Below are 26,861 nucleotides of genomic sequence, written 5' to 3' on the forward strand. Positions count from 1 at the left end.
CTAATCACTGTGTTAATCACACACCTTCCTGGTGAGAATAGGGAAAGCTGTTTCTGCATTACCTCTAACATTTTTTTTCTTTAAATATGAAGTCCCTACCCATAATTTCTTTTTTATTATTAGTGGTATTTTTTTTTAAAAGCTCAGATATATAGTTAAGATCAGGAACACATCCGGAGGTAGCTGAAATCATGAAACTTCATTGTTAATCAGCCGATGACTTTGGCTGGGCTGACATTTTCCCAGCTATTTTTAGAGTATGACTCAGACACTGCGCTACGGAGCCTGCAAAATCCCGGTGGGCTGATACCAGAGCCTCATCCAAAGCTGTGCTGTAGCATCACGCAAGGGGGAAAGGAAGTCAAAGCGGGCAAACGCTTTTGATCATCCACCTTTGGGGCTCTTTTTAGAAAAGCAAGTAAACATGGGAAAAAAGGTGTTATGGCAACATAGTGGGATATTGGAACTGGAAGGGAAATCCTCTTACCTGGCTCTCACAGGAACATTTCCATCATGCATTATTGGGACGGTGGAAACAAAACTGGGATTGCCCGCTTCTAGATGTGCAGCTGAAAACCCAGAAGAGAAATTGAGGTTCTTTTCACAGCCAGTCTTATGGATAATTGAAGTTCCTGCTTCCCTGCCTGTATGAAAGTCCATTGCTTGAGTCTCAGCTCTCACCATGTCTCCCTACAAGTTGTTGTCATGAAGAGAAGACCCACAGATCCAGTTAGTGACTCTGGTAGTGTCCAAGGACACAGGAGCTGTTGGGGGGCGGGGGGGAAGCAGGGGAAGGCATCAGTCTTTGTGAACTGCCTTGTTCTCATGCAGAACTTTGTTATGCATCACTTCAGAGAGGGCTGATGGATATCCCTGGAGACTAGATTTTGCGCGTGTTTAAACCCCTGCATGGTCTCCGAGACCTGCCTGCTGAAGCAGCACATCACTGGAGAAGAAGCTATTCCTGCAAGCTGGGTTTCTCTTATGAAGGATGATGCAATCTGAGCCCCCATCGATCAGCTTTAACGCAAGTCATTAGTCAAAACTTTCCAAGAATCAAATCCCTGGTTCCTGCAAGTCCCTGGGATTTATTTTTAATTATTTTTTTTTTCTTTCTGATAGCAGAAATTATATTTGGTCTGAAGTGCAACGGAAGCTCTGGCTGTGTACTGCAAAGAAATCATCTAAGCAGTTATCTACTGCTTGACATGAATGCCCTCAAGTATATATTTGACCTGAGTGCAAGCAGGCAGCAAGGTATCTCCGTACCCAGTCTGGACACGGGTAGCCGGGAAGCTCCATGGGGGCAGTGAGGCCAGAAACCCACCCCCCAGCTCCTGAAGACCCTCTCTGTGCTCTGAAAAAGGAAGAAATAAAAGCTACTGTAGCAGCATCCACAATGCCAAGCTGTTATAATGCACACAGAAACAGTGCTTAGGGAAAGGTCGAGCTGTCTCCTTCCTATCACCTGTCCCCCAGCTCTCACACTTGCTCAGCCTGCTAATATCCCTCACCTGGGTTTACTGGGCTAGTTATTACAGCCATGTATTAACTAGGGCTTGAAATTAAGAAAAATGCTTTCAACTACAGCTCTGTAACACACCATAATTAAAATTCATCATTTACTTGGTGCCATGGTGCTACCAATTACCCCCTGACTACAAAGGGGTGTCGCCTGTACAAGTCCAGGCAGCTGCTAAAGCGTTGCAGCCATCCTGCTGCATCAGGGGGTACAGGCACCAGCAAGAGCGGGGCTGGTAAAAACACCGTCCCTCCTGCACGGCCAAGCACCGTATCTTCCCTGCTACCTTGTGCTATCCAAGTCTCCATCGACCGCTTGCTTTGAGATGCCGGTCTGTCGCTTCCCCTCCTAGCAGAAGGGGTTTTCCTTCATTTCTTACCCTGTTTCTTGGACATCTTCTGATTTTATTGCATGCGTGAGATCCCTACCAGTGCTGGGCTGGGAGGGAGCTGGCTGAGCCCGTGGCAGGGGCAGCCTGCCTCCAAAGTCAGCGGCGCTACATCGATTTCTATCGGCCAACGGCCTGGCACTCAGCCTTCCCCAGGAGATGTTACGAGCGACTCTAGAGCAAGACATAAAACATTCATAGCATGTGTGACTGGGCACTGCGGTAATATGCATGGATGGCAGAAAGCCTTTCTTCTAGACCCCACCAGCCAACAAGCAAGCAGTAGAAAGCTTTAAGCCTAAGGAGCTTGTGGGGGTTTTGTTTTGTTTTTTCCCTATAATTATTTTAACCCTAGTTAGTACAACTACAGATGTTTCTTGTGGCACCATCATCTTAAGCAGCAGCAAATCCCACAGATCAATAGGACATTGCATTATGGCATTTCCTTTCATTGCTTTTAGGTTTCATATCTTTCATGCCTTTATCTCAAGCAGGAGTAAATAACTACATGATTGTTTTTGCAGTGGTATTTTACACATCCCTTAAGCTTCCTGTACAAACCAAGTAACACACATTTCGATATCCATCTTTAATGGGGGTAGAAAGTGCTTTGCATCCTACAAAATTTATGGCTGTGGGTGCTTCTTATGGCAGATACCAGTTTTCTGCAGGCAGACTAAAAGTGCCCAGAGCCTGCAGACACAGGACTGAACACCAGCTAACATGAACCCTGGTGTAATTTCCAGCTTTGCCAAGCAGCCAGCTCAGCAGGCAGCCGTGGCTCCCTTGCCCACAGCAGCTTCCACAGACGGCGAGCGACTCCCCTTGCTAACGTGCATCGCCAACGTGGGGTTTGTATTGCATCCCTGTAGGGCAAAATTCCCCACCATCACATTGCCCAGGAACCTGGGCTCGCGATGCTCCGAGTGTGCAGGCAAGCAGATGATGAGTGAAGGTGGATGATAACCATCGCTGCGAGAGGCAGGTGGCTGCTGGGACTGAATTTCTGTAGGATTAAACTGTAGAGAGATCATAGACTCCCCACAGCCACAGACCAAAACTCTTCTGTGGGGGGAAAAAAAAAAAAAATCCCAAACCAAAAGACACCTACCATACTTCAAGCTCATTCATATACACCCTAAACACAGAGAACCACCTTCTCCTTCGCCTTTTTTGCGATGAGCAAAAACCAGGCCAGAGTCGAGTGAGCACAGCCGGCACTGAAAGGTGTTGCTGCAGAAAACAGCTCCTCCTGTGCGATCAGAATATGAACAGCTGAAAACTTGCACTAAAAGTATAGAAGAAAAAGAAAAATGCACTGCAAACTACGTCAAAGCAACCACGCTGCCTTTTACCAGCAGTTTGCTGCTAGCTGCTGGCCAGGATACCTCAGAGGGACTTTGCAGAGAGGACTCCTGCCCTCCCCCTTCATGCACTGCCTAAAATGAAGGGACTGGGAAAGGAGCTGGGAGGCCCGTACAGTGCCTGACACGCCCTGTTGGACCGGTGTGGATGACGCTCATGTTTATCTGGTTTCCCCGATGTGGCCATCATTAGCAGGAGGCTTGACTGATGGGGGACATTTTCGCTCAGGCTGGGACATGGGGAGGAAGATGGACCCTTCCACACGGCAGCCCCAGGCTTTGAGTGTCCCCAGGGGTGGGCGAGCAACCTACAGCAGCTATTCAGGTGCCCTGACCACCAGCTGGGGCATATTCCCTGCTGAAGCCGCTGCACACACATAAATATTGCCGGGGTGTAAAGAAACAAGAAGGCTGTGACAGCTGGTATGCCCAGGACCTGCATGGCGGAGGTGGCTCTCCTCTCCCAGCTTCGGTGAGTGCACACATACGTACAGATACTGAAGCAGCATCAGCAGCAGAGACGGAGGGAGCCCACCTTTACGTGCCCCGTCACAGAGGACCGACATCTGCTGTACCCGTCAGCACTGCCACAAAGGCAGAGGGGCGTCCCCAAACTGCAGCGGCCACGTCCCGGGCAATGCCGCTGGGCTCTTCGGTAAGAGCCGTCTGTCCCAGCCTCCTTGCTCCATGGCGAATGGGAAGAGGGGTTTGCCTTCCCCCAGCACCACAGGGGGGGCACTGACACCCGGGGGCTTGCCTCCCTGCCCTGGGGCAGGGCTCAGGTCACCGGCTGAGCCTTCCGGCTTTCATGGCCATTGCTCCCTGGCACCGAGCTCTCCATCCACGCCGACTCCAGCCCCTGGGTCGGGCTGGAGCTGGGTTTCCCCCGGCACCAGCCCTGGGCTCAGCAGTGCCTCTGCTCTGCAGCACAGGGCAGAAGCCAGGCAGCTTTCTGGGATGCAACACTTGCTAGCATGGGCACCATAAAGCTACAGCTGTTCAGTTACATTTTCTAAGCTCTTTTCCTAATTTTCTTTTCATAACTGTCCCATGAACGCACCCAGATAAGCTCTAGAGTCCCTTGTGTACGCAAAGCCACACGCTTGCATGAGATGAGGACGTGGCTCTGCTACTACTGCGGGCTTGACCCGCCGTCGCCTGGGCTTTCTGTGCCTGCCCCTTCTCCAAACCACTGCCCCCAACATACAACTCCGCAGTCTCTTTTCCCTTCCCAGCCAATTCACATGCAACAGCATCACCTCTCTGTCATTTGCACATCCTGTCCCCTTTTTTCCTCCTCATTTCTTCTGCTTTGCAAGTTAGACTACATCAGAAAAGGCAGTGCATCTATCAGATTTTTCCGAATACCCTGCTTCATTATAGCTATTTTTAAGAGGCTTTTCTTTAAGGCATGACTTGTTTGCAGGTGTTTCCATGCGATAATTTGTTGGCACATGACAAGCTCAAAGTCAGGTCAACACAAAGAATTAGGCAGTAATGGAGAAAATGCAGGGAAGGAGGGGAAATGCTCCAGAGCATCGAGACTCCTGCAGGAGTGAGCAATAAAGGAAACAGAAGCATAACCTGAGGAATGGGAGGCCCAACTGCAACCTCACTGAATGGGAATCAGGAATAAAGCCATCAATGCCTGTGGGGTTGTAACAGCAAACTGGGTCTGACCAAAAGGCTCCAGGCTGAAAAATCATACAAAGGAAGGGAAATTTAGGGGACTCCATCTATCGTCATGTCTTACATGTGTGGGAAAAAAAGGCACCCAGCAGGACTGCAAGCAGCTCATAGATCTGGCTCCTGCTGCCTGCTCTTCCATCAGACTCAAAATATCCTGTCCCATGGGTCTCTCCCACCAAGATGCTGCCCCAACCCAAGCTACTGTCTTCTCCTTTGCCCATCAGCGTCCCTCCAGCAAGAAAGTCCCAAACGGCACCTTCTGCACAGCCCTGCTGAGCTTGTGCTCTCGCAGATCACACCAGTAGTCCAAGACCATCAATTCCCAGCTCCAGTGGTTTCCATAAAAAAACCACAACCCTAACACCTCTTCCTTATCACCCCCCCCCGCACAACACTGAATCCTCCCTCCAGCCAGCCGAACTCCTGAGATCTTTATAAAAAATGAAGTATTTTAACATGTTGCTTTCAAAAGGTTTTTTGTTTGTTTTTTTAAAAAGGAGGGTCAGCAGTGTCACCTCCTTCTGAAGGGGAGAAAATGGAAGCATGGATGCTGTTTGAGCTTTAAACACTTTAATACAAGCTCTCAATCAGGTCTTTGGAATAACTGCATTTTCTGCACCCCCTGTTCGGTGTCAGAGGGCCACAGTCCCTTGAAGGGAGGTACCAAAGTTAGTGAGAAAGGAGCAACAAGGATGACCACATTTACAGTAACGTATTTAAAGCAAAAGAAATGCATTTAACTCCCTGGCTATCACCAACCGTTACATAAGCCAAAAGGCAGGAGTAATCTCTGTTTCCATCCAAATTAGAGAATAAACATGACAGATAATATTTCCTAACACCAGCAAGAGTAACGGTATTTAGGAAGGTTTCTGCCATTACAATCAAGGGCAAACCAAAGCAAGCTGACACTCTTCTGCTAGAAAGTCAAAATCATATTTATGCTCCACGTGCAGTTTGTATTTAACGTGTCACTTGTGTGGAGTCAGACTTCACATCTCGGAGATGGTCGAATGCATTTTTGAATTGCTCTGTTTAACATCTCAGACATCTGAGGAGCGAGATTTGGTTCCATGATTTGCTCCTTTGCTGCTGAGGTTTCATCTCAAGGGAGATGATCTCACTGCTGCACAAGATTACCATCTTCAACACAGGGGAGAGAAACTCTCGTGGTCAGAGTGAAGCTACTTCGCCATTGATGGAGTCCGGCTGCCAACAAAATGCATGTACAGCACTCAAGCAATAACTATTCCCCCCCGCCCCTGGCTGTTTACTCTTTCTATGCCCTTTATCTGAGGATGCACTCAGCCAGCTCACTCAACGCTCCATCCGTTATTCGCCCAAATTAAGCCCGTACTACGTAAGGATTGTCAGAGATCCTACAGACCCCAAATTGAGATGGGTTTGATGTCCTCAGGGCCTTTTAACACCAATCTGCCTGTGAAAAGCAGTGTTGTGGCTCTCGCCCCTTCCCACACAGCCCTCCTACATCACCCACCTGTAGCGGGAGCATCGCTCCAAAGGGCATTTAAGACATCACTGCTCCTGAGTGGACATTTCTGCTGTAGACTGCATCAGCCTGACCACCTCCAGCGGTGGATACCTCCCTCTTGGTGAGTAGAAGGGCTTGGAGGAAATTGTCAGGCTTAGCAGAAGCAAAGCCCACCAGCCCCCTTACTGCCCACTTGCCCCCCTGAGTGAGTTTTCCTCCACAGTGGGATCTGGGAAGGCAGAGCTCAGCTCAGCGGCTGCCCAGGGGAGTCACATAGCGGAGCAGGACCCCAGCTCAGAGTAACGCTCCCTCCTCACTCTGACAAGGAGCTGGCTGCCAGGGAGTCCCTCACCCCAAGTTATTTTTCAGGGAAATTTGCCTTTTAATAAGGGGTGCATGACAAACCCAAGCAAAGTGAAGGGTCCTGCATAGCAATGCACCAGATGCAGTCAAGAAGCATTTTAGACCATGAGCTGGGCAGACCACTCCAGCAAGGGACAACCAGTTTCAGGGAAAAAAAATAATAGATTTTCCTACCAAAGCACAGGCAAGTCCTTTCTTCACACCCTGAAGACAGCTGCCTAGCATTGCTCTTACCCTTTTTCTTCCACTAAAAAGAGGGCAAAGCAAGCCCCTAAAGCACAGCAAACAAAAGGAAAACAAACTAGCAGCACTTTCCTCTCATAGCCTCTGTGGGTTTGCTTTATACCACCAGCCCCCATGGATATTGCAATTACCTTCCCAGCCTACAAGGCATCCCCCTTCCCACACACCTGGCTCAGCAGGAATGACCTAGGCCGGTCATTGCTAACGAGCCATCACATGCATCTGGGGAATTTTGGCAGCTGCTTGTATTTCGGACTTCACTGAGCATAAGCAAATTGAGGAGTTTTTTTTCCTCAGCACTAAGGGTCCTTTTTAGAGCAGCTTCACAGCTGAAAGTCAGTCAGGGTCAATTTTCCATAAGAAAATCCCCTTCTCTGTTGTCCTTTAGGACAATTATTTTAAAACCACCACCTTCATCAAAGCACCACTGTAAGTAACACATGTTTGTGTGATTCTCCTCATCTGCTCCTTGGTATTTTCTGATTCTCACACTAAGCCAGGCTGAAAGCAAAACCCATCTCCTGCCTCCCCAAAGCTGCCTGGGTGTGAACAACCTCCCGGGCAGCGCTGCTGGGAGAAAAGAGCCGCTACCAAGCATCTCTTTGCAGGTGAACACGCACCAGGGTTGGGGGGATGAAGTAATTCACACCTTGAATGTGTTGTACCTTGCGGGCATGAAACTCTGCCTGGATAGGTCAGGATGTTGGCTGGGGTGATGAATGGTACTGAAGCAGATCTGGATTTTGGCTGAATTGTGTCCAGTTAAAAGTGTCTGTGTACAAATGGGGGTTTCTCATGGTTGGGCTGGAATAGGACATGAGATCCAGCAAGCTACAATGGGCATCATGCTCCAGTTTGGCATTCCGCCCCCCTCCAAAGTCCCACTCCCGTTCAATTCCCCGTGCAGGGTGACTCTGGCAATTCATGCCTGGCTCTGTTCCTCCACAGACCGAGCCGTAGCCAAAGCCATGCCAATATAACCCGCTTTTAAATGGTGTGAGCGCGTGCACAAGCAGAAGTTCAACCGATTTGCTTTAAAAACACTCCTTTAGCTAAAGCGTAGCTAAAATGTGCCGGGGTTCGGGTTGTGGTGGGGGGGCTGCAGTTCTTGTCCTGCTGCTCACCAGGGGTTCGGGCTGTGGTGGGGGGCTGCAGTTCTTGTCCTGCTGCTCACCTGCTGCTAAAGCCACGTCAGCGGGTGTCCTTGCTGGGTTTTGCTTCGTTTTTCTTGTCTATGAGCCAGGGTAGCAGTCCTGCTCCCCTCCGCCAAATCTGCTGGCTACTGGGCCAGACGGACGCACCAGCAAGCACAAACCCGGTTGCGCTTCCAGCTTTCCTGGCCTTTCCTGCAAATACACCCGGGGTGACTGGGGGGAACCTCGCCAAGTGGCTGCCAAGGGCTAATTGCAGCCCTTTAGTTAAGTGACCTCCGGCTCTCGGTCACCGTCCCACCAAGGGACTGTGCCGCTCCAGCCCCTGCCGACTCACGCCCCAAACCTGGAGAGGCTGTTTTTTTGGGGGGGTCCCCTTGTGCTTCCTCATGCCTGCTGAGAAGGACAGAGAGCTTTTCCCCACCGATACGATGGCCAAGGTGGGAAGCCCGATGGGGCTCTGTCTGCTTCACGGGCCGGGGGAGACGGCGGGGACCCCGGGGCTGCGCGCAAAGAGGGGAACACTGAAGGAAAAGAGCAGGGACAAACCTCCCCAGCGGTGCCTTTCACTTGTTTAACACAATAAATAAAAGACAATTCCACCAGCCGGGGATATAACCACAGCCGGGTGGGTACCATCCACCGGCGGCCCCAAACCAGCCTTGTGGTTCCCCGGGCCGGGGGAGATGCCGCCGCACACCCACGGGTGTGTGTTTGTTTGTCCGTCTGTCCTCCCACGCGTGTTTGCTTTTTGTCCGCCCACGGGTGCCCGCCCGGGGCTGGGCGATGCATTTGCGAGGCGGGGGGGCCTCCTGCTGGAGAGACACGGTGAGGGGAAGGCGCGGGATGTAGGCAGCTGCGATAAACGTCCTTTATCACTCATTTTTTGCAACACTTTCTTCTCAGCCATCTGGTCGGCAGCCCCATCTCGCCCTCCCTCCCCTCTAACCCTCCCTCCTCTGCCTCCAGAAGCTGAGGCTTGGCAGAAAACATCAGCTATCACCACCATCGTAACAGACGGTAGGTGGGTGGGCACCCGTGGGCACCCCACGGCCTTTGGGGAAGCCCCAGAGCACCGGCTGGGGTGCGGCGCTTGCACTCCGGGTGGATGCATGGAGGTTACATCCAAAACCTGTGGGAGCCGGGAGTGTTTCCCGTCACGGTGCTGGGTGATGCCTTGGCTGCGACCCTGCCGTGGGGGTTGTCTCCATCGTCTCCCTTCCTGGTGTCGGGACCCAGTTAAGGAAAGGGCAGTGGGGTCTGGAGAAAGGCAGCGAGGACAGCCCGAGGCGCGGAGCAGCGTCCCACAAAACACGACCGAGCTTGGCCCCCGCAGCCAGGAAGCGTTGACACTGCAGAAATATATTAGACCTCTGCAAACCCAGGAGCGATGTGGAGTGGGATGGGGGGTGACTGCCCTGGTGTTACTCTTTTGTGGGTGTCTGCTCCCGGCCTTGGTTGAGTCAGACGTGGGGTAGGCAGCGGCTGCTGGTCTGAGCCAGCGTGGCTGCCCGGAGCAGGGACAGAGGAACGACTTCGTCTGAGCCATGGGCTCTGAGAGACGAGCTCTGGGGCTCTGCCAACACATCCAAGGCATTACCACTCCCAGATGGCTGCTCTGTCCCTCCGCCAGGAGCTACCATGCCTCCTAGCTGGAGCAGGAGGAGGGACATCTGCCTGGGCTTCAGCCACCACGGGTCGCTGCCGGCCTCCTTGTGCAAGCCTGTCTTTGCTCTCAGGTGAGAGGCTGGACCGTAAAGCCAAGCTGCTGAGATGCAGATGTCCAGAAAGATGTCCAGAGGAGCAATGGGGTAGCCTGCAGCAAAGGCCGGCCCGGGCACATGAGGTTGGTGACACTTTGCCGGCTTCTGCCGCTGCCAGGGCTCGCGGGCAGCTTGTTCGCACGGGGACCAAAGGCTGAGGAACGAGTGTGTTGCAAAATGACACCCTCGCTTACTGAGCACTGCTTTCCTATGGCTTATCTATGAGGAATGCACCAACCCATTAGCTTTCTTCTGGGCCGTGGAGTCCTCCCATTCCCTCTGGGATGCCCCCAGACCCGATATCCTCATAGGACAGAACTGCCTTCTCAGGGTGATTTTCCCAGCGTGGCTCCCTAAGACCCGGCACAGATGACTGCGGCTCCCCTTCGGGCACCCTTGAGTGTGCAGCACAAAGCTTGCTTTCTTTCCTAGCATGGTTTGGGTATCACGGGACAGAAGGGACCCTGGGTTGTACAAATCGTTGCACAGCGCAAATCTGGATAAATTCCCTTGGAATCCCGAGTCCTCTCCATTGACTGTGATGGGTCTCAGGGTCACCTCCTTGAATCACAGGAGCGAGTACAATTTGCCTTATTCCTTCTGGAGAACCCCCCCCCCCCACAACAGAGCGTAGAGCAGCACAGCTTTATTTCCATATTTTGACCAGAAATGAACCTCATATAGAGTAGAGAGTGATGTAACACAAGCCCTAAGCATGTGCTTCCATCCTGGAATTAATTGCCTTACGCCCCTTGTTATTTATAGCCCTGATGCCATTCCCAGCAGCTCCACGCTGCGTTACTTGGGCTGTGCTACTCGGGCTCGCTGCCTCCCGCCAGATCCGCAGCACCGCCGGCAGCTGTGTTGTGTGTGCAGATCACATAGCAACTGCGCACAGCTGCCTGCCAAGGCAAACCGGCCCCGCTCGCTCGCTCCCCCCGGCCAGTTATTAAATGAAGGCAGAGAACAAAGCAGCGGGCGGGGAGAGAGAAGCGTGGGGAAGAGCGAGACCAGATTCCTTGGCTAGCGATACCTAAAATCTCCCTCCGAAGGCAGCCTGGGGTTCGTTGCGCTGTGGAGGGCTTCTGCCCTCGGAGCGGGGCTGGTGGGATGGGAGCTCCAGGCTGTGGCGCCAACCGGCTGACAGGGGTTGGCAGGGGAAAAATAATTCCCGGCATTGCCGATAAAGCCACGTTAAATCACACGCGGTTTCCCTGCTCTGAGCCAGCTTGCTGCTGCCCCTCCGTCGTGAACGGCAAGAGCGAAGCCCAGCGGGAGGGTGGGCGTGTGGGAGCAAGGAGGCACGGGGGTCTGGGTGCGATCTAGACCACGGCTGCTGCTTCCTCGCTCCTGGGTGAAATCCAAGTTAGGGCCCCAACCGATTTGGCACGTTGATGCCTCGAATGCACCGCCGCGGCTGGGAGAGGCATCTGCGCTGGTGGCACCGGCCAGCAAGCACAAAATGTGGGCCAGGATGGGGGCAGGCTGGGCCCCCGCGGCGGGGCTGCAGCTCGAGCCAGGATTTGGCCCTCCTTCAGGGATTTCTGTCTGCCGCCTTTTGCATCTATGGGAAAACTTTTAAGTCTCTCAAAAACTTCTTTTAGGCAGGATTTTCACTGCGCCTCAAACCTCCTGCCAGCAGTGCACCTATGCTGGATGGCGTGACAACCCCTGGGGCTCTCCCACGGCTCCCGGCTCCCAGGGACGCGGAGCGGTGGCCGGCTGGGTGAGGGAAAAGCAGCCGGATGACCCCTCACGACAGCGGTGCAATTCCCACTGAGGCATGGCAGAGCCGTCACCTTTTCAAGTTATTTTAACACATCACGCCCAGCATCTGGGGTGAGGCTGCAGCTCTCCCTCGGGGAAGTGGAGGTATTTACCTCCCACGCAGCTGCTGCTTTCTGGTCAAAAGAAGCTGAAGGATAGGGGGGAACCAGAGCAGCGACTGGGGCTGGAGCGGTGGCACGGAGGCCAGGCTGCCCCTCGGGTCCCTTCCCGCTACAGCTTCTGCCTCCTGTGAACGCCAAAGTCCGCAGCGGCCGAGTTCAGGAAGAAACAACCTGCAAGTCTCATGCATCAGGAAATGCCAGTTTTACACAGTCTGTTAGAAAATATGTACGACACAGTAATCGGATTCATTTTATTAAAAAACTTGCAATAAAATTCCTTGGAATTCACCATCTTAACTTTGAGAGTTGCAATATTTTACTAGTACATAATAACACAGTCTCACATATTTACATTATAATCCTCTATATAACAAAAATAGCCGTGTTGTACTACTGAATAATGCTTCCAAATATTAGCCTCATCATTTCGGTACTTCCCCCAGCTGAGTCACTGTCCATGCTCTTTAGCATTTACAGTATATAACAAAGCAAGAAGGACAAAAAATAAAAAGTGTGTGCCTCATGATTTCAGGCAAATCCCTTTAAGACGGTAGTTCTCCGACTCCCACATTTTTCAAGAGAGATAAAGTGCCTTGGAGGGGAAGATGTATACGTTACAAAATATCAGCTAAGAGTTAAAGTGTATTTGCAATACTGTACAGAAAGTAATGCTAGAAAAAAGGGCTCGCTTCACAAACTGCTACTGCACTGTTTTGGCAGAAAGTCACACGTAGCAGGGGGGGAAAAGCTAACTACAAGAAAAAGAACCACCTATGCAAATGCCACTGTGTGTTTTTGCCATGGTCTTTCTCTAGGTGTTTCACAAACCAAAGCGCAGCTGTCCAGAGAAAGGAACTTTTTTTTTTTTAACGTGGAGATGAAGAGTGGTTTCCACAGTCTAAAGAAACACAACGTGGTCAACCTGCAGAAACCGGCTGCCTTACCAGCAAACCAACTTCAGTCAAAACCAGGCTCCCAACCTGAGGGAGCCGCAGCGCGAGCGGGGACGCAGTGCGTGAGTGTGACAACCCTGTCATCCCCCCCCGACCCTGGGCTTACTAGGGGGGGAGAGGCAGGGCTGAAAGCCGCCCAGTAAATCCACTCCTGCTGTCCACAGCAGGGCTGATTACCTCGGGGAATTGCGCTGGGACAGACCATTGTCTCCGAACTGGAAGTTATTTCGGTAAGCTGTGCACTGATACATATGGTATTTATTTTGTTCAGGATTTTTCTTCCCTTTTTAACATTGGCGTTTGCTGGTACGGCTCTGCAGTGTGTGAGAAGAGACATGGCTGGAAAAAGCTTTGGAGCCATCACTGAAAACCAGGATACTTCTGCTCTGTTCATGAACTGCGTACAAATGGGACGCCACATTTTTTTGGTTTGCTTATAAACTACTCTAAATAAAAATAATTCTCTTCTGGAAATGGATGGAATGTATATTTTGACAAGTACAAAACCATTTTAAATGTTCGCTAAATACAAGGAACATCTTGCTATAAAAATAACAGACCCTCCCACCCACTGTCCCCTCTTTACATTTCTAATTATAAAATGGTACAGTCATTTCAGGTTCCTAACATGAAACAAGAAGTAAGGATGGTATTACGTACACATACCAAACATGTAGATATTTGACATCTGAAATAACCGTATACATTCAGAGCAAACAAGCAACTTGATCTTGCTATTGTTTTTAATGCTACACAGGACTGAAGGATCAAGAAATAAACAAGAAAGGGAAAATGCGATTTCTTTTTTTTCCTCTCCTTTTTTTGCATTCACTCCAGAAAAAAGTAACTTCCACTGATTCACAATTAAAATAGTTGAGAGAGACAAGATTAATTTCAGATGGAAAACTAATCCGTTGGCTTTTCATTCAAAATCCACAACATCTTTCATTCATCTTTCCTCTCTATGTCTCCCTTTGAAATACAGCTCCTGCTCGGAAGGTTTATTTTGTTGAAAAAGAAGTGCCAAAGAAGAGAAAGGGAGCCGAGCGGGTTTCCAGCCCGGCGGGGGAAGCTGCGCGGCAGAGGGCAGCCGCCTCCCTCGCTCGCCGTCCCAGCCCGCAGCTGCCATCTGCTACACAAACAAATCCAGCCTAAAAAGTCCATCTGGCGTTCCTCTTTCAACTGCGAAACTATCAATTAGTTCAGGTAACAGCTTGGTAAAATAAAAGAAGTGCTTGTGTTGGATCAATTGTCCCTCTTTAAAAAGTCTGCGAGAACAACACCTCCACCCTCGTTTTCCCTCGCCCCTAAAATATTTCATGACATTGTTTTTCACCACTTGCGTTAACCAAGCTGATTCATTTCTGTCACACTGGTTGCCCCATATACCCTCACACATTTTGCACCTATAAAACAAACGAGTCAATGCTCAGTGTTCTTCAATGAAGCAGCAAACCCGGCCAGCGCTGGTTATGAAGAAGCTCAGCTCTCCCGAACCCGCCGAAACCCCATGGCCTATCTTTCATTAAGCCCTTAAGCTGAATTTAGGCTGGCTCCTTTCCTCCGTGCTGAATCAGAGCCGTCCAACCTGCTACAAGAGATACAGGCAGCACAAAATGCAAGAGAGGAAGCAGCACGGCCTTCGTTTGATCCCACCATCTCCTTCCTTCCCCTGCAACAGAGACTCACACCAGAGCAAACATTTGTGAGAGGGGCTGGGAAGGAACAGTTTGGATTTCTCTGCCATTTCAGTCCGGCGAAAGGGATGTATCCCAACAGCAAAGCAAGCCCTTCCTCTTCTGTTTAGAGAGTCAGCTTGTCCTGGCCCCTGTTCCTAGCAGCCCAGTAACTTTGGCCCTACAACAGGGATCTACAAGAACAACAAACGGTTAAAAAAAAAAAGTCCATTATTGCTAACAAATAGAAATCAATAAATGACTATTGGTTTCCTTGGTTTGCACAGCCTGTAAATTCCTATTCCTGGCTTATTTCAAACTAGATGCTTAGTCAGGAGCTTTTCTACAGACAACAGACCATGAAGGAATGAGCCTCTTGCAAACAAAGTCTGGGAGATTCCCAGCTGCCTGGGCTGAAAGGCATTTCCCACTGTTACACATAAGCTCTATCGTCATTTCAGTACAGACCAATTGTCATAACAAGGACTTGCAGTCCAGAGATTTATGTATAAAGACTTGTGCCCCAATCTTTGCCTTTTAATCACAGAATCCGCTCAAAGGGCTGTGGCATATATTCAAAGGAAAAAGTTTGTAAAGGCAAAACTCTGGAAAATCTATATGACAACTGCACTCCAGGTTTAACAAGAAGAGCAAATGAAACGTACTTTATGGAAAATCTGTAACTGTGTTGTACTGATGACTGAAAGTACATAGAAGTGTTAAGTCATCTGCAGACACCTGCCAGGGCAACCCGTTCATATGCAAAGGTCTTCTGAGCTAGACAGTTTTCAAGTTGGACAAGCATTTCTTTTTTATTTAGCAAGGGGGAAAAAGAGGGTGGGTTAACAGGTCTGACAACAAAAAATTTAGATCACAAAATGCATATTCTTTGAGAAAAATTAAATTCAGAGCTAGATCCGGGGTTCATTTTGTTCACAAAATAAGAATGTATCCCGAACGGGTCATTCAATGAGACATGAAATACTGCCCTTCTTGCAATGACTTCTTCTGGATCTGATCCAGAGGTCATTAAAGTAGTGAGATCTGAGGGATCTCTTAGCATACGCAATTTCAATAATTTTTTCAAATTGCCTTTATAAAGCCTTTTTCTTTAGTGCCACAATCTCCCTCATATAAAAAAGTCTAAAAATGGCAGCTGCTTCTGTTTTCACTACAATACAGTTTCCACAGTCATATTGATGTACTTTTTTATGCATACATGGCAATTTAATTCTTTAGAATGCTTAAAGAATGAACCGTAGTGCTATGACTGTCCTGATCCTGGTTTTGAGGCTCTAAAGAACTCAGAAAATGAAAAAAACCCCAAACCCTCAGCAAGTGCCAGATCTGCATCCCCACCAGAACGGGTCAGCCGCAAGGAAGGGATGCAGAGCTGGCGCCTTGCACATCTGCATGCACACATTAGGTCGTCTGTGAGCGCAAAATTCTGCCCATATAACTTTTTATGTGTCCTACCTATTGAACAGACCTTTGGGAGTGCAGTTTATGAACCCCATGAAAATCAAAGGATACTCAGAGCGCAGTCCCTGTCTGTCCTAGTTTCATCCTGCAACCCAGCCTGAGTGAAGATGAGCCTCGCTAAGGTGAATGCTTCTCCCACCTACTACATGGAAAAAGAAGAGAAAAGAGCCTTAGATGACAGCACAAGAAGAGCTCGGAGAGACGCAAGATCAGCTTTACGACAAGAAAGCTGCCACCTGCCCTGTGCAGGCGGTGCCCCTGTGCTCAGCCACTGGTGCCGTGGGTGGGCAGTCACGGCAGGAGCCTGCGGAATTATGTGCATGAGCACTCGTTCGTCAGAGGGCACCAGAGGATTTGTTTTTTAACTGGCTGCATGCTAAAGGCTGCTTTCCCTTCTGAACAGGCAGTGCTGTGTCCCCGGCATCTGAATCCCACGTATTTAATGCCAGAGCCCAAGCTTAGTGGGCAGCAGTACCGAGGACTCACGCAATGCTCAGGACGGAACTAATCTTACCCAAAGCTGCAAATTGGGAGGTTTGCTTTTACCCTGCGAGAAATCTCAGTGGAGAGACTCATGTAGGCAAAAATGTGCATGGGCGTGCAGATCTGCAGAATTAAGGCTTTCATACGTGTTACGAACATACATCTGGGCGTCTTAATATTTATGAAGCACCTCAAATTCCCAAGGCATTTCACAGGTTATATATACAAATAATATTGTCAGCCAGGTCCTGCTTTAGGAAAACATTTCCAGTTGACACAGGGGCTTAATTATGCTCATAGAAGACCTGTTGAAAATAACATGATTTTGGTACAAGTCCAAAATTAGTCATAAGTGCTTTTTGGAAGAAGGACGGAATAAAACATTTACTTAAGTGCTTTCCTAAGTTCTGGCTTCAGTGTTGCGTAACCTGGCTTTGCATTCGTTATCGCTTAACGGTGCTCAGAACTGTAGAACACCTGAGGACAGGGACGGAAGAACATCCTCCCTGAGCAAAACTGCAGGTAGTACTGGCAAAACAAAAGCAGAAAGACTCCTCACCCAGATTTACTAGGACACCTCTTTTGAAAGACCACAGTATGCTGATATGTAAAAATGTCTCGCCCAGCCTTGCACCCCTGCCTCTGCCAGGGGCCACCTGTGGACCCCGAGGGACCACATCTAGTATGAGATACTTAGGAAAAGATCATGCAGGGTGCAATTCCTCTCCAAAATCCTTCACTAACTCCTAGAAATATGGGCAGGGTCTCAGTTACCATCTATGTGACGCCCCTTGAATACAGCTCCCTTCAATGATTTTGCTGGGCAAAGGACCCAGTTCAGTATCAGCTGGGAGTTTCGCCTCCTGCCGTGCTTTTCCACAGGCCTCGCTTGCTCTGCTGTGCTGTGGGTGACTCTGCTACGGCAACAGATAATTAGTCAATCTATCCATTGAGATTAACTGAACTAAGTTTGTGAAATAAAACCGAAGACTTTGCGACAGCTCCTCTGAAACCCAAACAGTTCAGCCAGGAGTTTTTTGTCTGTGTGCTGGGCTGCAGTGGGTGGATGTTAAAGGATCCCTGACAACTCGGACATCGTGTTCGTGATGTTCCTGTGACATGTAGCACCCAGGCTCCAGCGCTAGAGAAGAAATTGTACCGGTGCGTGTACTTTCCAAAGGGATACCTGACTCTGTATACAACCAGCTTCACTCTTCCCCTGCAGTCATTTGAGATGAATTTCATTCCTGTGTGAAGGGCCAGTATTTCGTGTAAGCACCACTTAAATCCCATTTCAGCATTATTTCCAGAGCTTAAGTGCAGCTGATGCGGTACCTTGTGCAAACTCTCTTGCGTAGGGGTGAATTTCAGCATCGGTTCCCCTGATGCTGTGGGCCTTTCCCATAGCAGCAAGGAATACAGAAGACATTAAAGAATAAGGAAAATACAATCACAGAACTACAAATATTGGCAAGACTGACCTAGCTGTGCCCTCTGGAACGACCTCTAACCTTCTTTTTAAACCAAGCAGATTTCCAGCTGCCTGTATCTCTTTAAAAAGAGATGTCCTTTCAAATGGCTTATAAAAATGTAACGGCACATTTCCGGAACATGGTTTTGAAGGATGATTAGGCTGTGCTCCTTTGCCTCAAAGTTACCCTGCAATTTAGGGACTGAGAACATCAAAAAAATTAAGCTATAAAATGAACTGAGTTCTAACTGGACTGAAAAGCATGGAGTATAATTTTTCCTTCTTCCTGTACTAAAGAAGGACGTTGGCCAAAATTTTAGGGATAGTTCTAAACACATTTTTTCCTGAATAAGATCTGACAAACCGAATTTTGGCTGGAAGTTGGTTTCCACATCTAACAAGTAAATCCACAAGGAGATTAAATGCAGCAAGAACCCTAATAGTTGCATTTTGAGATGCTGCCATGACACCATCAAGTCAAAATGTTTGACCTCTCCATGAAATTTCAATGTAAGATGAACTGTTGATTCTATGGACTTACTCAGGAGGCAGTAATGTGATTCAAATCATCTGACTGTCAACAGAAACCACTTACTCTTGTATAACAGTAAGCTAAAAATGCTTCTTCACAGTTGAGTATTTTGACCGAAAACCAAAATCATATACTGAACAAGCAATGATAAGCTTTTCCCTGGAAAGCAGAGCTCAGGATGAAATAATAATCACCACAGGTCATTATTATTTAGGTGTTTTGATTTATGTTAGTCCTGTTTATTTTCAAATTCCCTCCTCTCTACCCAAAATATTTTGGTATATATATCTATATACAAACTGCAAGTATTCCATTATGCTTGCGACAACGTTGACAGGGACTCTGGAGGGCAATGCACCACCTGAACTCTTGTGTTCGATAACAAGCAGGCAAAAACTGCTGTCAAAACGTTAAGAAGTGAAACATACTAAGAAAAAACAAAACAAAACTAAACAAAACAGGAAGTAAACATTTCAACCAGCTGCCTCCCGCTTCATTAGCAATTTCTGACACTGATATCGGTATCTCCAGACCCTTTGTAAGAATATTCTTGTCATCCGCCTAATGCACAGCTGTTAACAAGAAGCCTCTGGAAACCTCTCAGACGCTCCTTTAGCCTGCCGGTCAGATTTTGGTCTGTAAAATTAAGAAAAGACATGATGTTATACTAGATCTTCTTTTCCAGCTACTGAATTGTGACTTGAAGGAAGGCCGTTAATGTACTGACAACTGCTAACAGCATAAAATATAGCAAAGGACCACAAGGACGGAGTGAAGCTTTAAGCTTTTCTTTCTCTCCTTCACACTGTACGATACTGGTCTAGAACAGAGCTCTAAGTAAAAGCCAACATAATGCAGTTTTAACCCAAATCTCAGCAAGCTCTGTTAATTCAGAGCTCTCTTACAAATAAAGGCCTTCAGAATATACCATTTCCAAGGCTCCTACTTAATGAAAGCAGGCTTCACATTAATGCAGGGTGCTGGTGCACCATCCTTCTGAAGTCATGTGTACTTCACGCAGAAACAACAAGGCAATGATAAATCCTGGAGTCAGATCATGAAGTGACCAGTGAATGGGAATTCAGATTTCTGGATTGAACTCTTGAAAAAGCTGGGGTCAGTCAACAAAAACAGAGTGTCCATCCATAACAAACTATAAACAAACAAACAAACATAACAAACATACGTCTTTTCAAAAAAAAAGAAACAAAACCCCAATCAAACAAGTGTAGAAAACACTCAAGCTGTCATTTCAGTTGCGTATTTATGAGCCACTGAAGAGTTACATGACTGCTCTCAAGCACGTGGGTAAACTGGAAGTGCTCATCCCCCATTTGAACAAAATGAACATATGTAGATGATGAAACTGCATCCAGGCAGACACAACTGTTGCTATTGCTTTTCGTGACCATCTCAGAATGGAGTGTGCAGGAGTGACAGTGCTCTGGAGGCATGTGCATGACTGGTCCAAATCCTAGAAAGCTGACTCGGTCCCTCCCTATGACCCTCCCCCGTAGTTTAGTGCTGGATCTCTGTTTGTTTTTCAAGACTTCACCTCTTCGCAGTCTTGATCAGTGGAAAGCTCCACATCGGACAGTCCAACCTCCATGGCCATAATCAATGAAATATCTGAATCACTGCTGACTGCTGGCTCCTGTTCATCTGTGAGGGTAGAAAAGACAGGAAAAGGGCATTATGGTCACGTCTTTCTGTCAACGTGTTACTGTTTTTCAGTTCTGCAGATGGGACCCAGGGGTTTCCCCACCACTGAGGTTGTGCTTAGATTCCAAACTTTGCTCTTATTCAATATCTGTCTAAAGCATTTCAAAAACATCAGAAAGTTCAAGCCATCAGTAGTGAGAAACACGATGACAAGGAGCCTGGATGGGTAACACTTTCTTCTGCTCCTAATCCTCCCAGGGCTCTCCATCCATGCCCTTCATCTCCATGACCTTCCTCCCATGACCCGAGCGCTTCCCTCCCCATCCCCTTTCACTTCCTCAACGTGGCATCATCCTTCTCTCCCCACAAAGGCAGCAAATTATGGACAAAGTCACAGGCACCTGGTGGGGCAAGTCGGCCATCAGGAAAACATTTCTAACAGGAAAAAAATCCGCCCAAACCCTCATTAGGTGACAGAATCTCTGTTAGCAGAGACTTTTAAGAGGGCGCCTGGCTGATGCCTGGAAGGAGTGACACGGGTGTCATTAGTGCTGCCCCAGGACTCAGGACCAGGCTACCTGCCTTCTCATGTGCCTTCTCTCATCCTTTTCCAGTCTCTTTTCTATTCACCCTTTCCTCTGATTTGCAGATACCTTGCAGGTTCTTGATCCAGGCCAAAGGGATCTACCTTAATCCACCATGATCCCAAATACAGCAAGAGTCAGATTATTGACTTTTGCCAAACTGCAAATCCCATCAAAACAGCAAGCGTAGGAGGAGTAACTTGTTTTTGTTTTGATCCCACAGCGCTTACTATGTATGCATTTAGTAGCAGATAAAGCCATCAGATTTTAAAGGACTAAAAGCTAATTTTATTTCAAGAACAATCAGGAGAAGCAAAGCACACTGGATCTCTGGGGAGATTTTCAAAGGCACAAAAATCCCATAGGTGGACGAGTCCCTGAGAGAAAAAGTTGATGGTTCATATTTTCAAGTGGTTTAATTACAATGATGATATTTATACTGTAACAATACAATGTATTTAAATCATGGCAGTTTTTCCTTTACATATTTCATTTTTCAGACAATAGAAGCAGAGCTTGATTGATGCTAAAAGGTCTAAAAGTTGAATATCTAAGAATTAATAAGTGAGAAACATTACATAGGAGCCAGGAAAATAATAACTCCTCACAGTTTAATTATTCACTTGAAGCTAAGTGAGCACAATTAGTCTCCTCTCAAGAGCTGCATGATTTTTAAATCTGTTGTAGAGAAAAAACATGTATTTACTTGTGCTAGGATTAGACCTCATGTTCTGCTGAGAAAGCTTGAGTGGGGTCTGCATTATTCAAACTGCAAGAACCAGTGCTTTCCTTTATGACACCTCCCAATTTTCACCCTGGATTATTTTTATACTTTCATGATTGCAAGATAAATAATTAATGCATACAACCTCTTTATATCTTGGTTTTTTTCTATCAATATGACAGTAGTAAAACATTTCAAGGCATTGCTTCTGACTATAAATGTTTCCACTGAAGGTGGAAGAAGTACTTACAAACTGAATGATATCTCCTGCAGACTTCAGTGGGCTTCAATTACATTGAACCATTAGGTGTTCTGCTAGATCCCAGAGTACAAAAGCGGATCACATACACCTCCAAGACCTAAAGCATCATCTGTAGTGGTAACAGCTCCCTGAGCCAGAATGATGTGGTTCCAGATGACTGGATTATTTATCATTCCTCTCTAACTAATAGGATTCTTAAAAACAATGAAAATAATGCTTTAAATGTTGACCTAAAAGCAGGTTTATATTTGCATGACAGAGTTCCTGAGGCTTAGCCATGTTAAACAGCCGCTTGGAGCACTCTTGAGAGAAAGGTGATTTTCATCTGAACTAGCTGTGCAGGAAAGGAGGACTGGCTGAATGGTGACAGACACACGTGTGCTGAAGAGGCAGGCTGAGCTGCCAACACAAATGTCAGAGTGTTGTTTCTTCTAGGGTTGCACAGCAGAAAAAAATCTCACCTGAGGTCAAGACAGGCAGATAGAACAGAAGCAGATTTACAGCTCACCTACCAACAGTCTAATCTATGTACAGGAGCACCCGTTTTCCAAACCAGCAAGCCGGAGTTGTACATTAAAAATTGTATACAATTATTTAAACTCTTGGATCTTAGTCTCTCCAAAGTGTGGGCTTTGTAGTTTGTCTTCTTCGGGACTGAAATGCAGGTCAGTAGGAACAATGAACAAAGGATTCTAAAAATGCCCGTGCCTATGGCATTGCTTTTCCAGCGCTGCAAAACCGCCTAGAAACATGAATGCTCCACCTTCCTTGCTTGCTAACAGTGCAGCAGGGCTCAAAATCCTAAAGTTAGAGCCTGCCGCTTCAGCAGAGTGGGGAGAAAAACTCAGATGTCATCATCCCTTACACCTTCCCTTTGAGGGAAGGGGTCAGCACTGACATTTCTTCGGAAGACACAGACAACACAAGGAAATTAATGCATCCCTCAGCATTCCGTGCTTGCTCTTGTGAACAGGAGTCGTACTACTGACCCCAACGCACACAGGACGAAACTCTAGGAGGCTGCAGAAGCTACACCAGATACGGATCAGCCGTAGGTAACTCTGGCTGCAAGGTCTACAAACTGCCTCACCGTGGCTCCCCCACACAACGCAGGCTTTCTAGACTGTGGTGTGGGTTGTTTGGTTGTATTTTTTTTTTTTTGGCCGGCTGCTCAATAACGTGAGCCAGCACAGTTAGTGACATTTGTTAAAGGTAAGCAAACCTCAACTAAACTGCAAGTGCCAGGAGCTTAGCCTGCATTTTGCATCCCTGATTTTTAGATCCTATTTACAATGACAAAGCTTATACAATCACACAGCTTCTACAGGAGAGGCCTGACTCACTGTTAAGAACTTTTATGACCTTTTTGCAAGTTTTTTTGAAATTTGGTGTTTTCTTAAAGCCCTGAAATCAGGTGAGGATCTCAACTTTCAGTGAAGATCTCAGCTTTCACTTAAATAAATCTTGAGAAGTAAAAAGGAAATAAAGAGTTTAAAAAACCATATCCCTAAATTCTAGACAGATTTTATGTTGGAATATCTGACTTGTGATTTTAGATGTTTGAGCCTGGCAATGCTGTCTAACAACATACACTGTAATACTTGCACTGTGTTTTGTAGCACTTCATGCCACAGGCATAAAGCCTTTTGCTTAATGAAGCAAAAGGCACATCCCAAGCTGCTTTTCAGCCTGAGCGCTAGTGCCTACAGCAGGCAACTGTAGACCTCACTGCCACATTCCTCTCATGTCAGCGAAACGCAATACACCACAGCATGCTGCCTACTTCCAGACAGACTTTTTCCACTCACTTATATTCCCTGACACACACTCATTTGAGAGGTGCAATAAAAGAAACTCCTTCTCTAGCCAGTACAACTTTAAATTTAAATATGCTTATGCAGGAATAATATCACCACATCGATATGGAACTGCCCTACATAATAGTGTACAGCCCTTACTTGTTGCAAAGTTCATTGAGTGATGTTTATATTTAATTGCAATCAAACAAGGATGAAACCAGCAAATTACTCTGGTGCTTTAAAAACAGTACGACCGCACACTAGTAATAGTTATCTACTGCTGCTGCTACCCCTAACACTTTGAGTAAGTCTGTAGCTGTTGTACACTAATAAATATTCCAAAAGAAAAAGGTCAGACGACGGGTTTCTAAGAATTTGATACTGTTTGCAAGAGTCTTGGGAGGGACCTAAGCATTCAACAGTGAGTGTAAAGTGCATTTACAAAACCATTCATCTGCCATATGTAGGTAAGCATACAGGCATGGGCACAAATCAAGATACACTTGTAATGACCTGCTCAAGGATGAGGAACAAGCTGATATAACTGTGGTGGGTTTTGCACTCATGGAGACCTCATTCCTGCTCACCACTGTGCTCCTCCCGAGGAGGCCACATCCGACATTGTGGTCTGATGCCCTTAGGACACGGGCAGTGCCTAAAATGGCTCCTGCTTGCCCCACAGGCTGAGATTTCCCCCAGCTCATGGAGCTGGAAAACCTGCAGAACCCCATGATTGGGCTAAAAGGTCCACAAGCAATTTGCATCCAGGGAATCAGCAGAAGAATAAGAATACTTTCAAATGTTATACAGCAAAGGCTTCTCAGCATTGAATGCATACGAGGTTTGTCTAAGATGACAGACTTTTTTCCTTCTCTGGACCTTCAGGTAGCTCTCTGCTATTACACTCATTTGTGAGTAAGTAGAGAAGTATCGATTATTACGTGTCAAATGAGAGCTGCCAGCAAGTGTGTAATTCATCTAACTGAAAGTGTAACTAAAGCCAGCAATCTCCTATTCTTGCGGTTTAAAAACATGGGCCACAGCAATAAACTATTCAGCTGGGAGTTGGTCTCCCTCCCCTCATTTATTATCAGCTCTCTGTGAACTAATTCAGCATACTCAGTCCTGCTCCACACACAATTAAACCATTGCACAGAGCTCTGCAGCTGCTAATGGTTTTCTTCATCTTTCAGCAGTCACAGGAATCAGAGGGTAAGAAAAAGCTGCTACCATACTTAGGTGTAACCTATTTGCCCAGCTGTAAAGTCAAGCATTTAGCACAAGAAACAAGTCTTGTTTTGTGCAGAACTTCTGTTCTTGATGGTAGATGCCTGGCTTTGAGGAGAAATTAATAATTATTGATTTCTTCATGTAATGAAATGCTCTGAAAAATTCATCAGTTATTATCCCATCTTTAGCTGGCAGAAATTGTACAACAGACTCTGTCTAAAACCTCATTTTGACAATAAATACACAGCAAAACTTGGACTTCATTTCGCTATTCATTTCACATTCTCACTACTGTGAAATATACTTTATTTCAGAACTCTGCATTTTCCGAAGATAGAACAAAGCCAAAACATTAAATCCCTGGTGACAGGTATCCTCTCAGATCTAGAAGAATATCTAAAATTTATGTGTTAACATGAACCTTATTCCAGTCTGGGGCTCACTTCTACTAAACAAACATTGCCCCCAGTCAGATGTGTCTGGAAGCATTTTGCTCCAGAAGAAAGCAGAAATGTGGCCATCTCCAGGAGCTCTGAGGACCTGAGAAGAAAATATATCCAGGGTCATTAGAGGCATTGATATGGGACCTTTATCAAACGGATTCTGTTCAGCATGAAGCCACAGCGAACTGCCAATGCAAGCAGGGTTACTCAGATTTTGTTTCCAGTATCAGAACAACCAGAACACTATTCATCACATTTGATTTATGACAGGGAGATAGAGACATTTCTAGAGTCCTCTATTTTTCTTTGTCTGCCCAAGAATGCCCTTTACCATTACCGAGTTTACTGCTCCCTCCTGTTGCAGCCTTGCCACAGCATCGCTTTGCTGCTTATAGTCTAAGAGGAGTAGCGTGGTCCTATGAAGTTAGTACCTCAAATGGCAACTCCTTCCACAACAGTATCAATCAAATTTATTTTATCGCTAAGACCATCTTCTTTAAAAACACTACTGATTCGTAAAATTATTCACAAATTAATCATCCAATACTTCTTACTGGATCATTTTATAAGCAAGTCTCAAATTCCTTCCATGTCATCTTGATAACTGTAATTCTTTAGAACAGGCCATAACTACACTAACAACACAACTGAAATAAAACACATGGAAAAAAAATGCCTATAAAATCTCTAATGCAAAAGAAGCAGTGGGAATATGTCTGAAGAGAAAGGGTTGTAAAAAACCTGTTACTAATGCGGTCCTTTTGTACACAGAGGCTAATAAAATGGATGAAGAAGTCTGGCTGGCTACAACTGAGAACAAAGTACTGGGGAAGTATTTTATTGCTGTTCCCTAGCATCAGAGAGAGATCTGAGCAGCAAGGGGAAAAAGTACTTGAGCATGGTAACTGCTTTTGGAAGAAAAGGTTAGAGTGTTCTCCATAAATAACAAGTCAGAGCTCTGTGAATGTACTAACGGCAATAGGGCTTCATCCAGAGGAAAAAGCAGAAGATGTCTGAAACACATTGCAAAGAATACTCAAACATCAGCACACCGGGAAGAAATAAATGCCATGACCTGGCAAGATTCATTCAAGACCACATTTAAAAAATGTCTTTAACTGGACTAAACTCCAAGTGGTTGAGAGACTTGATAGATGGGCCTGGATATGACATAAACCACCAGAGTCCCTCCCAAAGCAAACTTGTTTTTTTCTTCTCATTGAGTGAAAAGGCAACAAACTTTCTTCTCTTAATCTTTCTCTAGGATCTTCTCTTAATCTTTCTCTAGGATCTATGTTTTGGGAGAACATACAGCATCTCTTAATGGAAAACAGCCAAAGATGTAGTTCCCTGTCTTCAAACATCCCGCAGTATGAAGGGGTGACATCATCATCATCATTCTGGACACTAACTACTGAGATGGAGAGTCACAACTCTTCAAGGCATTCACTGATTCTGGGTGCCCAGTTAAGACACAGTAAACCTTATTTTTCATTTACAGCATTAACCTGCACATTGCATGCCCCAGCCATATCTTCTGCTAACTTCAGCTACAGCTCTAAGTACTCAGCACTTCTGGAACTCATATCCCAGTATCTCAAGACAAGCATCAAAAAGCAAAGGGGAAATTATTAGTAATACAACCTATTTTCTGAAGCCTAAATTTGGACCTTGTTGTACTTAAGCAATAAACTTT

At 46.8% G+C, this 26,861-nt stretch overlaps 1 protein-coding gene across 2 annotated transcripts in view; it reads right to left on the reverse strand.

Moving 5' to 3' along the window:
* Positions 1-12,091: 12,091 nt before the first annotated feature.
* The window catches only part of RNF150 (ring finger protein 150), a 126,535-nt gene continuing 111,765 nt past the window's right edge, over positions 12,092-26,861 (reverse strand). Inside the window, exons 7-8 of one of the 2 annotated variants that reach the window (XR_011324077.1) lie at positions 18,576-20,123; positions 12,092-18,541 (exon numbers count right to left, since the gene is read on the reverse strand). Coding sequence is in view for 1 of the 2 variants with exons in the window: in XM_069779637.1 (XP_069635738.1) it covers positions 20,005-20,123 (119 nt within the window). In the remaining variant the exon portion in view is untranslated. Of the gene's footprint in view, positions 20,124-26,861 lie in introns of both variants that reach the window. The other variant, XM_069779637.1, reaches the window with a different exon arrangement.

This window comes from Haliaeetus albicilla, chromosome 1 (genome assembly GCF_947461875.1).
Source record: "Haliaeetus albicilla chromosome 1, bHalAlb1.1, whole genome shotgun sequence".
Taxonomy (NCBI): Eukaryota; Metazoa; Chordata; class Aves; order Accipitriformes; family Accipitridae; genus Haliaeetus; species Haliaeetus albicilla.